We start from the raw sequence: 16851 nt of genomic DNA, 5'->3' as shown, positions 1-16851 counted from the left end.
ATAGTACTTAGATTATGACCGCCTCAAACAACTTTAATAAACAAGATGATCGTCAATTCTTCAATTGGCCACCCCCACAACCAAACCAATGAGAAGGTATTTTGCGCATTTTATACATCATGTGGCAATGACAGGATGTGTAGCAAGCAAATCAAAAGCGAGCAGAATACACATGGCGTCAAGCACATGGCGTCAAGCAAAGATGAGATTCATAGCTAGATGGTCGTTAATCAGTTACACAGCGCAATTGCTACCACGTGATCCGTCCGGCTGATGAAATACTTTATCATAAATAAGAAAAATTCTGATGTCTCTTCTCATGGCGAATAAAAGTGGTCATACATGTCAAATTCAAGTAGCTGCATAACGAGATTCAGGGTGAACCAGACCTCAAATAGCACGGCAAGCTTTGATTCCTCAGCTATGGTGCAGTTTCTTCCTGGAACTGCCACTGTCACCAAAAGCCCCGGCATGCTTACTAAGACGAAGAACAAAACTACGAGAAGAGAAGTCTGGCAATAACTCATCGAGCGGAGATCAGGATGCAAAACGAAGATCAAGAGGGTAGGTTAGATCTCTATAGTTAGCTTGAAGACCCTGTCAGCTGTCAAATGCATCTGGGACAACTTGATGAATGTACAGTCGAAATTGGCTTCCGTGGGGAATATGTGAAGAGGACCAACTGATCGAAAGGAATTGTGCAAGAACCCTGATTCAAACTGATTTTGCCAAATCACCTCTTTCATCTTGGCCTGATGTCCTCTCACCTCTTTCATCTTGGCCTGATGTCCTCTCATCTGCCATTGGAAATGTAACGACTAGCTTGTAAGCATATATGAGATCATATCAAAATGCCCAAATTGAGCAAATCCACCAAAAGTTGGAGCTCAATGCTGAAGCAACACCATTATTTCATTACGGGCTCCTTTCTTTTCTTAACATCAGATTCCAGTTAACCTTAATCAGTCAAAAGTGTTTGCATATGCATCATTGTATGCATGGGCATATACAGAAAGTATAACATGGAACGTGCTACTTGTGGGTATCCACATGGACAAATTTTGGTCTTCTGACTCCATGATACATGAAAAGACATGTGAAGCCATGCGACAGGGACAGGATATTAAGCAACTGAAACACACTGTGGCTGTCTATCTGGATAATGGAGGTACCCCATTGTTCGCACCCCAAAGTTTACACAAAATCCAAAGATTAGCGAAAGACGAGGAACTCCACACCAAGAGATACATGTGTGCCCGAATGATAATGCACAAGTTAAATAGACAATCCAATACACACGACCATTGTTTGTATATGATATAGACATGCATACACTGAACTTTTTTCTGAATAAAATATCTATGACCTGTGAGTCATTTACTGCAAAAAACAATTTTTTCACAAGCATTGGTGTGCAATCAAAACATGCTCTGATCAGCTATAGAATCTTTGAACTGGATAACAGCAACATAGCAAAATCAGCAACATAGATGATTCTTATCCTCAAGTTAATACCTTTAATCTGTGAGATTACGTCAGAGTCCTTGGTTGATGGAGATGCACTCTCTTTTGGAACTTCCAAATTCAAATTTGGAGCTTCATCCATCCGATCATCTTTGGAATTGATAGAAGCCTGCAGTGATAATTCTTGCTTTGCAGGTACCTGAGGAAGACAAATATCAAATTATGCAGGCCCAAAATCCCATAAGGCACAAGAAACATATTTGGATTCAGAGCACAGAAAATAATCAAATGGCCACCATCACAGCATAATGACTATGAACAACCAAAAGAAGCTCGAACCACATGTATACATTCTCCAATAGCAAGATCATGTTTGGTAGATCAAATTTATGTTCGTCGCTATTTTGAGTTCATCTCTTCCAACAAGAGAATCGCATAAAGGCATTGTAATTTGCTAATGTGGCAACTTGATTGTCGCACACAGGAAGTCTATGATAATTTAAAATTGGGAGTCAGCCCCGGCTACTGTGTCTAAATTTGGTCCAACTTGCTATTGGCATCAAAATCTACTCCATAACCAACCTTTAAGTAGAGAAGAATAAGATAAAAACAAGCTGCTTACGAAAACTTTTTTGCTTGTCCTTTTCGAGAAAGTGAACAATATCCTTCACATGTAAGATTGTATTGTACTTTCACATGTTCTTTTCTTATTGTGAAAACCACAAACAACAACAAGAGCACCTCAAATCCTAAGAAAGATTAGAGCAATCGTGGCACCAACATTTAAAAGCTACTAAAATAAACAAAGGAAAAAGAATCAGACTATCTAAAAATCTTTTGTGGGAATTTCCAGCCTATTAAAAGTTAAATTTGTGATAAAGGTTCAAGAGAATGTTTGAACCGCAAGGATGACTGACCTTCTCAAGGTCAGAGCCATCAGAAGGCTGTGTCACATTAGAAACAGGAACCGGACCAGGAGGTTCTGAATGGGGCTCCTTGGAAGAGGCTTCTTTTCCATGCACATCATCAGCTTGCCCATCATCGATTGACTCTGGCTGGATACCTCTAGAAGCCTTTGACTCACTATTATAATCACCATTTGGCATACCAGTGCTTGAATCTCCATAAGTTCTTTTCCTGCTACAAGAATAGAGAATCAGAACTAAAACATCTGTTTGCTAAATCGATCAGCCAAATGCGAAAACAAAATACTCACCTGCTGGAGCTTGAAAAAGGTATAGGGAGAGTGGTAGGCTTATTGGAAAATAAAATTCCCCGGAGAGGTTTTCCATCTATGACAGTTTCAATGGTGTATCGATCACCCAAATTCTCGGTCACCCTCGCTTGAAATATCTTTTTACCTTGGACATTTCCTGATTGGTAGGAGTGATAACTATGAGCACCTGCATTAGAGTCCATACTAATGATTTGGCACATACAAGCAATTAACAGAGTATTGCAACCATAATCTTATGATTTCTAGATAGGTGAAAACTCCAGTGAGAGATCTATATCTGTATCCATCTTTAATAGCAAGTGAAAACACGTAAAACAAGCACTTGGCTTCTACTTCACGGACACTTTCAAAGAAAATTTCCTGATTTTGTATTGGATATGGCAATTTTGACAGTTCATGAAATCAATATTTACAACAAAAAAAACATAAAATAAGGTCGAATTTATTTACTTAGGGTACATGTGTAGATTTGACCAAAACAGCAAAAAATATGTAGATGGATACATGGTAATTTGCTATGAGTCATGGTATGGTAACGAGTATGAGGTATCCTGCCTGTAAAGAAAATGGTACCTAAGGAGTAAGGTCAGTTGATTTGCTATTCAGTTCATGGTACGTTCAGAAGAAGTAGTTGGGGGAAATCAACAGTCCGTGGACTCTTGTGCAGGTGCTCATAGTTATCAATCCAAGCAATCAGAACCTCTCCAAGGTAAAAAAAATATTTCAAGTAAAAGTGACAGTTTTGGTGACGGTACACCATTACAAATCCATTGGGCACATACAAGGTATTCAAAATAACTGTATCACGAAAACTCCAGTGAGAGATCTATACATATATATAATAGCAAGGGAAAACATATAACCAGGCACTTGGCTTCTGCTTCATGGACAATTAATTACTTGGCAAAATCTACGGTCACATGGAAATCTCTCTAGATGACTTTGAAGGCAGTTTCCTGATTGTCTATTAAATATGGTGATTCTGTTGGTTTAATAGATAAAGTTTTACATGGAAAGAAACCTAAAATTTGATCGCATCCATATACTTAAAATAAATACATAGATTCGACCAAAAAAGTAAATATGTGGACGTTACATAGATCGTGGTACCCTAAGGGTGAGCTCTAGTGCAACGGCAAAAGGTTACTCCAGGGAGGCCTGAGGTCACATGTTCGAGTGATGAAAATAGCCTCTGGAAACTACGAGTATCGCTGCATACATGAACCCTTCCCTAGATCCATGCAGTGTGAGGGAGTCTTGTGCACTGGCACGCCCTTTCCTTAAGCTTGAGCTTTAAGAAAAACTATTTCTCAATGGAAAATAAAATCACAGGATAAATTCTTCATATTGTATCATAAGTAAAATCCTTGTTTTGATAGAATTTTTTGTCAAAAAAACTTGAACAAATAATTTCGTGGTTCATATTGTTACCGGGATGGCCATGCCCCTTCCCAACAGTGATACTGGTGTGATCTTTCTAATTTTCGTACTCTTATGTTCCAGATCACCAGAATTGGCAACCTGATCAACCCCACCTCCAGAATTGGAATCTGATCAACCCCACTTCATACTCATCCAATTAAGAGACCTTACATGAACATGGTAGTATATATTCTTTGATCCAATTTAGGCTTTTAGGTTCACAGAAACTAGTAGGGCCAGAAATAGTTTACTTTATTTGATCAATTTAGACAATGCTGCATCTTAAAAATTTAAAGCAAATGCAACTAGAGAAATTTTTACTTTCCCCCAACTACTTCAAAATGTACCACGAATCACAAATCAACTAACCCTATTCCTCAGGTATGGTTTTCTTGACCGGCAACATACCTCATCCTCGTTACCATGGCATGACTCATAGTGAACCACACTCTAGGTAACGCCTTCATATCTAAAGAAACTTAACGTATCCATAAAATCTTAATACATGGTAGAATTATCTGTGCAAGTTGGTGACTAAGCTCTTAAAAATCTAATGCGTACTTTGGTTCCAAAAATGACCGAATATTGAGGTTCTCGCAAAACAGTTTCTTTCAGACAAGTATCGATGCGACCTTAAATTTCTTAAGAAAAGGTGCTTAGTGCTCACAAGAAGCTCACGAGAAGGGCATTTTTGTTTCGTCCCCTCACACACACACACACACTTTTTAAATCGGAGGATACCAATTAAATCCTTAGCAAGCAGAACATAGTTGCAAAGAGGCATGCTATAGATTATCCTGGCAAAGCATTTCTTTCTAACACCGAACAATGACCTATTTTCAGATATTCTTTACGTCAAATAATCTTTTTGGTAGTCTATAACCTAATTCTGCAACTGAATTTATGTCTTGGCCTGGTTATTTTGGGGCTCGATAGGTGAATTCGTGGTTAAAGTTGACTAAGATGGTGTTTATGGACACACAACTCATCCTTGAGGTGGACCCTTTTTTCCTAATAGAGTTGCAACAATCAGATTGAAGTAGTGCTGATAAAGCACTGAAATCAGGTATGACTCTCCTCTTATAACGTAGTTTTGGCTAAGTGGTGCCCAATATGTCCAGCAAATTAACAAGGGAAAAAACCACCAAAAACCCCAGACTATACGTGGCGTGACACATTTACCCTCAACTTTTTTTTGCGACACAAAAAATCCCAAACTATCGACGTTGTGACACATCTACCTTACGTTCCAGCTTGGTCTAAAATCACTGTTAAAATGCTGACGTGGATTCGCCGTGGCATTTTTGGCGACAAGTAGATCTGATGTGGCGCCACATTAGAAAAAAATAAAAACTAAAAAAAGCAAAAATTTGCACTGTTGATCATCTTCTCCAGCACTTCGCAACTACTCAAAAAAAGAAGACCAAATCATCAAAACAATCTCATGAATCATGTACAAGGATGATTTTATGGAAGGATACGAAAAAGAAGACCCAAGAGTAACAAGGAAAAACATTACAGAATTAGAGACAATAGGTATCATGAAAGATAGTTTCAAGTCCACATATGACAAATATAGAATTGACATAAATAATCAACCTCCACAGCCATTTCTTTCTCCCACCAACAAACCCTCATTCAAGAACATCGAAGTAAACATATATCAGGTCCTGACCTGGCTGACCATAGATTGATAGTGGCACAGGTTGAAATGTGCTTGTGGTCACCCCAACTTGCACCAAAGCTTTATCCTGTCCTAGAGTCAAATTTTGTTCTTGGCACTTCAGCTTCAATTTCTTTCTCAAGGATAGCTTCTCTAGCCTTGGCTCCTGTTCCCTAGTGAGTCCTGGAAATGAAATAGGAAATCAACTCAGGTACATATCTTGGGTTCTGAAAACCTGAAAGCCAACATAAACCACCAAAAGAAAATCCATAGAATACAATTTGAACCTGTATGTAAGTAATACATATCTTCAAGAGCCTCGAGACTCCTATTGCAACCACCCACAAAGACAAGAACGCCACTCCTTACTGGATCCAGACAGTCCCCAGCCATAGAAAATCTGGCAGAAGGTCCAGCACTGGCAGTAGTCACCTTGGACCATATAGCAGATTCTGCAAAGGCACGGTAACAGTCAAGCAACATAGTTAGCTAGCGTGAAGACATGCGTTTTGGTTGATGGAACAAAAAGCATACTTATGTTACTTTCCCTTGCTTTTCCAAGGCAACGGCGGAATAGGAATAAATTAGAAGAAACAATAAGATGATCAGCTCAAACTTTAGTTTCCATAAATTAAATGATTAAGCAAAGATAACTGATCATTGGATATAAAATTGACCGGACAGGAAAAAAGGCACTATTCTTGAAACAGTAGTTCATCTAGCACTCCAATGTACTGCACAAATCCCAAAAGAAAGGAAAATATACTCTAGATTGTCATCAACCAAGCATTGCCTAGGAATATATTAACTAACAGAGACTTTGTATAAAACCGTCTGGTAAGAATGACACAGTTAGCAATTTGAGGACAGTTCAGCCAATACATATATATCTGCACGATCTCTGCGGCAGACATTCAGAAATCATATACATAGTAAAAAATACTTACCAACATCAAGCATAAACAGATCATCATATAGCTTTTGGGCCTCTGTGAATCCCCCATAAACAAACAGAATCTTCCCAAAAGCAACAGTCGAATGTCCAGCACGAGGGGGTAGCATGTGGCCGGTGGTATTCAGTTCCTTCCACATCAGGGTATCTATCAAACAGCAAGGCCAAAAAAAGTAGTGAAAACAAAATACTTGTGGAGAGAAATAAACAAAGAAACACTATTCACTTGAACTAATTAAGGCTACAGTAGATGGTAAACCTGCATCAAGAATATGGGCATCGGACAAATAGTAATCACGTCCATCTTCACCACCAATCACAATCATTTTGTTCTTCCAAGTTGAGCAGCTATGGCTATCACGTGCTGAAGGTGGGATACCAGTCGTCATAGCCTTTTTCCATACAAATGTCTCTGCAGATATGAGAAGGAAATGCATGAACAAGCATGTTTGTCTACCCAAGGAAGAAGAAATACTAAACTCTGCAATACAAGCAATAAAAACTTCACGAGCAGTGGTAACTGATGACACATGCTAGAGATAGAGTACTTTATGAAGTTGGAGGACACGGCATTGATGGAAAATCAAGTCTAACACCTCTCATATGCCCACATAGGAAATTTCACATAGAGATGTCAATGGGGACTAGAGGCAAAGAAGAAATGTCGACGTTTAAAAAGAATTTACCTGTGTTCAATATGTAGAGATCATTATAATATACTTCCTCATCATCATCTGGAGATTTTCCACACCCACCAAATATGAACAGCTTTTTACCCACAAGTGCTGCGCTATGACCCTCCCTTGCCTCCGGTCCCTCCCCTCTTATACTTGGTGATATCCACGTATGGGAAGCTACAAAACAGGTTTGCGAATTACATTAAAAAGAACCCAACTTTGCTAATGTAAGTATAGTGGAAACATACATATATTATTAGGCGACAAGACTGTAAGACTACAACAGGGAGAAGTTGAGACAGTAAATGTAACTTACAAGTGTCTAGTATATGCAAATCCCTGAGAGGGTTCATGCCATCCGTCCCACCGAACACAAACAAATTGTCACCAACATTAGTACAGCTATGGCTATCCCTTGGAGCAGGTGGCGTGCCTTTTATCGTGGGTTGGCTCCATGTTTGCTTCACTAAGAGTCAGATAAAACTAATTATCAATCGAAAAAGAAAATGACAACTTACAACGACAAGCAAGACCAGATTCATCTCTCGCTCCCCCCAGGTCATTAATTAAGTCTATGGTAAAAGAGATCGCCTCCCATAGTTCAACAACTTTCACATGCCAAAATAGCTAAGCTCCAATGGAACACGAGATCATGACCCAAAAACTAGAAGGCAACAGAAGTTGAAAGTACACCAACAGCCATCCCTCACGAAATTCCAGCAGTAAATATAAACACCAGCAAAATGCAAATAGGGATGAAGTCAAAACAGCTCCAGTAATTGTTCACAACGAAAAGAGTACAGAAAAAAAGCGAGTCATAGCAGTGCTATATATGACAATCCCTGGACACAGAACATCATGAAAAATTCCCTTCCATCTTAACCCATACAATGCATAAAGCTAGCCAGAAATCACCAATACGAGAGCCAAGCCATCGATTAAAAGAAAAACCAACAACAACCAAAAGGCTCTAGCGAGTTATAACAAAAGAAAAGAGAAAAACTAACAAGCAGAGTTTTCACCAAAGAATGACCCCAGAAGCTCCAAATCAGACAGAAAAAGGAACAAATAAAAAAGAAAAGAACCAATCTTTCTCTCAGCACCAAGTAGAGCATACCAATCTAAATCGAAGACATTTCCAGGAAAAAAAAATGCAAACTTTGACGGAAAACAAGAATCTCCAGAAGATAAACTCGAAGACCCACCAGTGTCAAAGACGTGAACTTGGTTGGTCTGGCAGTTGTCTCTGCCATAGCCACCGAACACGTAGAGAAACCTCCCCCCTTTGATGGCGTTGCAAGTGTGGCCCCACCTCTTCCCGGGGCCACCCGCCTCCTCTCTGCCTTGCTCTGGTTGCTGGGCTTGCGGCAACGGGACTCTCTCCCACCTCATTTTCCCTTTCCAGGACAAAAAAAAAAATCAAATCGGACAACAGGAGGCGCCTAAAAAGCGCGAGAAGGCGGAAGCCCTTGAAGAAAAAGAGTAGGATTTTGAAGTTGGAGAAGAAGACTCGGGCTTGAAGGATTGGAGAAGGGGTTTCTCTTTGGTGTCATGCAGAGGCAGAGAGCCCAAGACCTGAACAAAGGTCGACGAAGCAGCAAAAGCTGTTGTCCTTTGTGGGAAAGCCGAGGGGAACGATGGATTTTGCGAGTGAATGCAAAAGAGTTTTTTTTTTTTTTTCCTCGGCCATGAAGTTGTACAGCGATTAAGATAAATGTGATTTTTAATTTGGGTTACTGTAATGAAAAACCTCGAATCGTTACATTTATAATAAATTTATCATTCATTAATATTCATTAAATTAAATTAATATGACAAAACATTCAAACAGATACACATATGAAGGGCAACAACTTAAATCGATACATTCGTCAACTGTTACGTGCCGTCTAATTTAGTAATTTGACAGTAAAATTTAACATAAACTGACAGAGGATAATTTTTTTTAGATATATTAATTTGAGATTTTTTATGATAAAAAATAATTTTTAAATAATTTATTATAAATATATAAAGATTGAAGTTTTTCGTTGCACCGACAATTTCAATTTTTATCGGAGCTTGTTCTTTAAAACAAAGATCAAGAAGGATCATATGAGGGAAAATTGACCCACATATAAGAGCACTGATGTTTGAAGCTTGAAGGTTTGAACGGATTTTCCGAGTAATTAACTGTTATTTTAATTTTCATGGAGTCTGGATTACCTCTCGATTTCACGTGCCTAGAGCATCATGGTATAAAACGCAACTTGATACTGCTAAGTGTCACCGTGCTACTACGAAGAAGTTCAAATGATATTAAACTCGACTAGTTAGTTCTTTTTTTTTTTTTCGGCCGAACTCGAGTACTTAGTTGTTATATCTAAAAAGCTACATATATGCACATCTTTACTGGTGGTCATCAGGATTGGCCAATGCGGTATGAACGTCCGCCGAAGGGTTTCCATCTTCATGTGGATGGCAGGTCCATGCCAGACATTCCTCGAGCCTGTATACGTTGAAGTGGGAATCGAGATGTGTAAAATGGCAGGTCCTCGTAAGGGTTCAAACTACTTATGAACAATCAGTTATGGAAAACTACACCACAACTGCCCCAATCGGACATATGGCTTCAGTTTTGGGGTGTGGTTTATACTCTCTATCGCGCCAAGAAGGCACGAGTTCCCTCTCCCATGTGAGCGGGTGGGGTTTCGGGGGGCCGTCTCGGCGGGATCGCGGGGGAAGCGCTCCCGAGCCGCCAAAGAGCTTTTGAAGTTTGAACTTATATTTTATTGGTAATTTGGGTTTATTTCTTTCGCTTGTAATTAAGTGATGTAACAGAAATGTGCGGGGTGCTAATTGTAGTGGAATCCTCTATTGGATGTAGCCATAGTTTAGAGATGAATCAAAATAAACTTTGTACCTTGATTTCTCTTTTTCGCTTTTACAGTTTATTTCGTTGGAGGTTGTGCGTAGAATCCTCACATTCAGCAGGTATTCCAACCGTAACCCTCCCTACCAATCTAGTGGAACAGAAAAAGCACACGGTTAACTGGAAAACAAATGTAGAAGATGGTTTCAGTTCATCAACTCCGCACATCAAGCCACACCAGTAAGCGTACTTCGTGCACTGCACACCGATACACGAGACCACGAGGAAGTTGCATAGCATTCGGCCGTAGGAGATACCACTGGACATAGAAGTCGTCAGCGCGTGCAGCACCAGCTCCTAATGTTGTCATATGCTATCTGCTCCAAAGAATCAGCAATTCCATTTGATTGAGGTAAGATCGCTGCTGGATTGAATGATGGAAAAAGCTGAACTACCTGAATAATCGCACTCGGGTGTGGTCCAGGACACCTTCACCTTCTGCTTGGCCTCAGTACATTAACAAGCTGGAATTGATGGCCTCGCTAGCAACATAGGTTTCCAGGAAATCTTACATTGAAGTTGTTAAACGTAAGACTGCGATCGGCGAACTGCCGTGGCATAAAGATTGCGAAACAAACTCATAATGATGAGGTCCATAACCAGGTTTTCAAGATGCAGCCTTCTGAACTATGATTTCCTACAAGTAGGAAGATAATTAGAACTACCCTTCAAAACGGAGTGCCTCAGTCAAATGAGGTCACACTTCACTGTGGCAGAAATGCATGGATACTCCAAAATATCCTTCAACTGGCCGATCAGGTCTAGCCAGGCCTTCATGGAGCGGCACTTGCCCAAGCGGACCCTTTAGGTATCTTCCAGGGTTAAGGAATTCTTACTTCTTTTTCTTACGGATACAGTATCCTTTTCAATTTTTTTGCTGAGAGGAGGAACCTCTAACCATCAATGGGAAAAGTGAGGATGAAGTGCAAAAGAAGCTGACGGCAAAACATATGTGGCACACAAGTCAAGTACATTAAAAGTCAATTGTCACATTTTGCAGGGCATTCCTGTTGTCGCCTATATATGTCCGTATATGTAAAATAAGGTTAATCGACAAACCTGAATCCAAACACAAGTGAGTAATCTGAATGTAGATAAATGATCCGAGCCCAACGAAATAGCGTTGTGTTTTTAAGACAAATTTGCTCCCTCAATCGGTACTCAAGGTTGTTGGACAATTGCCTCCCAGGATAGAACGGATCGCCTTTCCTTTGAAGCGGCACTTCTTCGGAGGAAACCTTTGAACGCACTTTGTAGAATAATCGCACAAATGATGAAAGTGAAATGAGAATGACGAAAAAAAAATGGCAGTTCTTTCTAATGCGACGGTCAATGCTTTATTTATAGACAATGATGCGAAGAGTCATGAACGAAAGGTTGTCAACGTCGATGAAGAGTTACAAATCTGTACGGTTGATGAAGGGTTACGAACCTTCATGAAGGGACACGAACCGAACAACTCTGATGAAGGGTTACGAACCTTCATGAAGGGACACAAACCGAACAACTCTGATGAAGGGTTACGAACCTTCATTTCTCATTCAGCTTTTTATGGGTCTTTAAAACCAAAGTCCCAACAATCCCCCACATGAATGAGAAATTCAGTTATCATGACTCTTCGTAAATGCATGAGATGCAGTATGCGATTATTCAATGAGAGATGATTGCATCGAGATAAGTAGTCCGAAACTTTGAACTTTCCCTAGTGAGACCTATCGGACTTACTCGGTCAATCAGTAGACTCGATGTCCTTGAACTGTCGACCTTTGATGTAAGCCTAGATAATAGAAATCACACAATTATCTCTCGAACAAAGTTGGTTCTCACTGTTGTGTTCGTTTTGGCCATGAACACCACATGGTTTCATAAGTGCTTTAGAGAATTTGGCCTTTCAAATTCTCACAGAAGCGGCCCTCACTTCACACTCACATAGGTGATTTCTGAATATGTGGCATATCACATGCCCGATTCAGAATCATTAAAAGCTTATGCTTAACCTCCATATATTAGTACTGTCTTCATACGGGAATGAGTAAAAATTAACAGTACTCTACTCTGCCCGCATAACTTGGTTGTCCCTTTGAACCTAAATCTTGGGATCTCCAGTCAACTAGGTAGGGTTTCCGCTATGATGACTTATTTTATAGGCCTTAAACCCATTCCCATTGATGTTTTCATAACGGTATCTCTAGTTAGGCATTTTGTTAATGGATCCGCTATATTATCTTTTGACTTCACATAATCAATTGTGATAATTCCACTAGAGAGTAGTTGTCTTATAGTATCATGCCTTCGACGTATATATCGAGACTTATCGTTATACATGACATTCCTTGCCCTACCTATTGCCGCTTGACTATCACAATGAATACACACACCTGGCACAGGTTTAGGCCAATTAGGAATGTCTTCTAAGAAATTTCGAAGCCACTTTGCTTCTTCACCGGCTTTGTCCAAAGCAATAAATTTTGCTTCTATAGTAGACCTCGCAATACAAGTTTGTTTGGATGATTTCCAAGACACTGCTCCCCCACCAAGTGTAAACACATACCCACTTGTGGATTTTGTGTCCCTTGTGCCGGTTATCCAATTTGCATCACAGTATCCTTCAAGTACCGCATGATACTCTGTGTAATGTAAATCATAATTTTCAGTATGTTTCAAATAGCCCAATACACGTTTCATAGCTCTCCAATGATTTTCATTTGGACTAACTATAAATCAACTTAGCTTGCTCACAGCACAAGCTATGTCCGGCCTAGTACTGTTCATGACATACATTAAACTGCCTAGTATACTAGCACACTCATTTTGAGCCTTGCTTTCACCGGTATTCTTTGAAAGATGTAGATTAATATCTATTGGAGTCTTTACTGGTACGATGTCAAGATTCTTGCACTTTTCAAGAATATTTTTTATATAGTGAGACTGTGATAGTGCTAATCCTTCAGATGTTTTGAGGATTTTAATTCCTAAAATAACATCTGCAACCCCCATGTCTTTCATATCAAATTTGCTTGTGAGCATGCGTTTGGTCGCCTTGACAACCTTACTATCGCTGCCCATTATAAGTATGTCGTCTACATAGAGACATAAAATAACAAAGCTATTATGAGTGCTCTTAACATATATACATTTATCGCACTCATTAATTTTAAAACCATTCAACAACATTACTTGATCGAATTTAGCATGCCATTGTTTTGGTGTTTGTTTCAACCCATAGAGTGACTTGATAAGCCAACATACTTTCTTCTCTTGTCCTGGAACAACAAACCCTTTTGGTTGTTCTAGAAATATTTCTTCTTCTAGATCCCCATTTAGAAAAGCTGTTTTGACATCCATTTGATGGATTTCAAACTCATACACAACTGCTATAGCAATTAACATCCGTATAGATGTAATTTTCGTGACAATTGAATAAGTGTCAAAATAATCAAGACCTTCTCGTTGCTTGTAGCCTTTTACCACAAGCCTAGCCTTATACTTATCAATGGTACCATCTGCTTTCATTTTCCTTTTGAAAATCCACTTGTTTTGTAGTGGTTTATTACCAGGAGGAAGATCAACCAATTCTCAGATATGATTTGACAAGATGGATTCGACTTCACTATTGACAGCTTCTTTCCAGAACAAGCCATGTTACAGCTTCTTTGAATGTCCGAGGCTCATTTTCTAAGAGATACGTTAAACAATCAGGTCCAAAAAACGTGGAAGTCCTTTGCCTTTTACTACGTCTAGGTTCATCCTCCATTGGATCACTTCTAGATATAGTATCTCGAGACCTCTTATTATTCTCAATTGGTTCATATACTATGTTATACGGAAATATATTTTCAAAGAACGAAGCATCCCTTGATTCGATGATCGTATTAACATGTATATTTGGGATCTCCGACTTATGAACAAGAAACCGATATGCATTGCCATTCCGAGCATATCCGATAAAAATACAGTCAATAGTTTTTGGTCCTATCTTAACGTTTTTAGGCTTAGGAACAGCAGCCTTAGCCAAACACCCCCACACTTTAAGATAATTCAAGTTAGGCATTCTGTCTTTCCACTTCTCATAGGGAGTTTGTTGTGTCCTTTTGTGGGGTACTCTATTTAAAATAAAATTTGCTGTCAAAATAGCTTCCCCCACAAATTCTGCGGTAAGCCATAACTATTCAACAATGCATTCATTGTTTCTTTTAAAGATCGATTTTTCCTTTCTGCCACACCATTCGATTGCGGTGTAGAAGGAGCGGTGAATTGGTGAATGATGCCAAACTCAGAGCATATTTCCTCAAAAAGAAATTCATATTCACCTCATCTATCACTTCTTATCATTTTAATTTTCTTATTTAACTGAGTTTCAACTTCAGCTTTATAAGTTCTAAAAGCATTAACTGCCTCATCTTTGCTACTAAGCAGATAAATATAACAATACCTTGAGAAATAATCTATAAATGTGATAAAGTACTTATTACCACCCCTTGACGGTATTGATTTCATATCACATATATCCGTGTGTATTAAATCTAAAAGTTTTGTGATTTTATTATCTATATAATGAAAAGGAGGCTTAGAAAATTTAGATTCAACACACACTTGGCACTTTTCACTTGGATAGTTAGACTTCGGCAATAGTCCCATACTCATTAATTTCTTTATAGATTTATAATTAATATGTCCTAGTCTAGCATGCCAAATATTAGGAGACTCAAGCACATAAGTAGAAGCAACTTTATTCATATCATCCTTGGATACAATAGTCATTACATTCATCTTGAACAAACCATCACTCGGATAACCCTTTCCTACATACATCTCATTCTTGGAGAGTACAAACTTATCAGATACAAAAACCAACTTAAAGCCATTCTTACTAAGAAGAGATCCGGACACTAAATTCTTGCGAACATCCGGCACATGCAGAACATTATTTAGTGTCACAATTTTTCCAGATGTCATTTTCAGACCAATCTTTCCAACACCTTCAACCTTAGAGGCTGATGAATTACCCATATATAGTTTTTCATCACCCCTCACAGTAGTGTAGGACAAGAATATCGATCTGTTTGCACAAATATGACAAGTTGCTCCAGTATCAATCCACCACTCCTTACGGTTTCCCACCATGTTGCATTCAGATATCATAATAGTAAGATTGATATCATCAACGCCATTGGAAATCTGTTCCACCACATTCACCTAAGTTTTCTGTCTTTTCTTGGTTCTGCAGTCTTTGGCTCGATGTCCGGACTTTCCACGCTTAAAGCACTTGCCAACGAACTTCTTCGGGCCTTGGGTGAATCCCTCTCCGGACTTGTTAGGCATTTTTCTTTTCTTGTTGGGTTTTGATCCTTCTTCAACAACATTAGCCCTTGAAACCTCCAGATTCTTGCCAACTTTCTTTTCAGAGAGCTTATTGTCTTCCTCAATCCTCAATCGAACAATCAAGTCTTCAAGTGACAATTCCTTTCTCTTGTGTTTGAGATAATTTTTGAAGTCTCTCCAAGATGGTGGCGGTTTTTCAATGAAAGCAGCCACTTGAAATGATTCACTTAAAATCATACCTTCAGCATGAATGTCATGCATGATCACTTGAAGTTCCCGAACTTGACTTAAGAGGGTTTTATGATCTACCATGTTGAAGTCCAGAAATTTACCGACGATGAATTTCTTCAATCCAGCATCTTCCGTTTTGTACTTCTTGTCAAGACTTTCCCATAATTCCTTAGCCGTTTTCAGCGGACTATAAACATTGTAGAGGGAATTGTTGAGACCATTAAGGATGTAGTTACGACATAGAAAGTCAGAATGCTTCCACACATCTACTGTAGCAAACCTTTCCTTGTCTACCTCTCCTTCATCCAACTTAGGAGCATCCTCAATGAGGAACCTTGCCAGATTCAAAGTTGTGAGATAGAACAACATCTTCTGTTGCCATCTCTTGAAATTAGTTCCATTGAACTTTTCCGGCTTTTCTCCATGAGTCGGAACCGACGGAATATGCGTAGGCGTTATCGATGTTGATGCCATTTCTAATACGAAAGCAGAATTTATTCAAAAGAAAACAACTATACGAACGAAGCAACAAATACCGAGAATATAAACAACGATTTGTCTTAAGATTGTTGTCGCCTATATATGTCCGTATATGTAAAATAAGGTTAATCGACAAACCTGAATCCAAACACAAGTGAGTAATCTGAATGTAGATGAATGATCCGAGCCCAACGAAATAGCGTTATGTCCTTAAGACAAGTTTGCCCCCTCAATCGGTACCCAAAGTTGTTGGACAATTGCCTCCTAGGATAGAACGGATCGCCTTTCCTTTGAAGCGGTACTTCTTCGCAGGAAACCTTTGAACGCACTTCGTAAAATAATCGCACAAATGATGAAAGTGAAATGAGAATGACGAAAAAAAAAATGGCAGTTCTCTCTAATGCGACGGTCAATGCTCTATTTATAGACAATGATGCGAAGACACATGAACGAAAGGTTGTGAACGTCGATGAAGAGTCACAAATCTGTACG

The 16851-nt window shown here is 39.1% G+C and overlaps 1 protein-coding gene and 1 long non-coding RNA gene across 7 annotated transcripts; one reads left to right on the top strand and one right to left on the bottom strand.

Annotated features, from left to right (window-relative positions):
* Positions 1 to 271: 271 nt before the first annotated feature.
* Positions 272 to 9081, bottom strand: LOC115742287 (RING finger protein B-like). 6 transcript variants are annotated; one of them, XM_048279881.1, is made up of 11 exons: positions 8501 to 9081; positions 7732 to 7881; positions 7425 to 7592; positions 6998 to 7150; positions 6734 to 6886; positions 6074 to 6238; positions 5799 to 5969; positions 2681 to 2837; positions 2382 to 2604; positions 1516 to 1663; positions 272 to 797 (listed from the first exon to the last, which is right to left on the bottom strand). In XM_048279881.1, exons 1-11 carry the CDS (start codon positions 8805 to 8807, stop codon positions 715 to 717), a joined length of 1878 nt encoding a protein of 625 aa, XP_048135838.1. In that variant the 5' UTR covers positions 8808 to 9081; the 3' UTR covers positions 272 to 714. The 6 variants fall into 6 exon arrangements, with proteins under 6 accessions (XP_048135838.1, XP_048135835.1, XP_048135837.1 ...); XM_048279878.1 differs by having other exon boundaries at positions 2681 to 2867; positions 8501 to 9080; XM_048279880.1 differs by having other exon boundaries at positions 272 to 767; positions 2681 to 2867; positions 8501 to 9080.
* On the top strand, positions 7064 to 16810 carry LOC125315356. The gene is made up of 3 exons (XR_007198582.1): positions 7064 to 7189; positions 10031 to 10039; positions 16801 to 16810. It is a non-coding gene; the product is annotated as an uncharacterized LOC125315356 (long non-coding RNA).
* Positions 16811 to 16851: the final 41 nt, after the last annotated feature.

This window comes from Rhodamnia argentea, chromosome 6 (genome assembly GCF_020921035.1).
Source record: "Rhodamnia argentea isolate NSW1041297 chromosome 6, ASM2092103v1, whole genome shotgun sequence".
In the NCBI taxonomy this organism is placed as follows: Eukaryota; Viridiplantae; Streptophyta; class Magnoliopsida; order Myrtales; family Myrtaceae; genus Rhodamnia; species Rhodamnia argentea.
Note: the sequence above shows the minus strand (reverse complement) of the source record. Positions and strands in the feature narration are given on the sequence as shown.

Coding starts and splice junctions, on each gene's coding strand:
- LOC115742287 (XM_048279878.1), bottom strand. CDS start 8,807: ATGAGGTGGGAGAGAGTCCCGTTGCCGCAAGCCCAGCAACCAGAGCAA. Junction 7,593..7,731: donor TTTGCATATACTAGACACTT/GTAAGTTACATT, acceptor CCTGTTTTGTAG/CTTCCCATACGTGGATATCA. Junction 2,868..5,798: donor ATCAATCTATGGTCAGCCAG/GTCAGGACCTGA, acceptor ACTCTAATGCAG/GTGCTCATAGTTATCACTCC.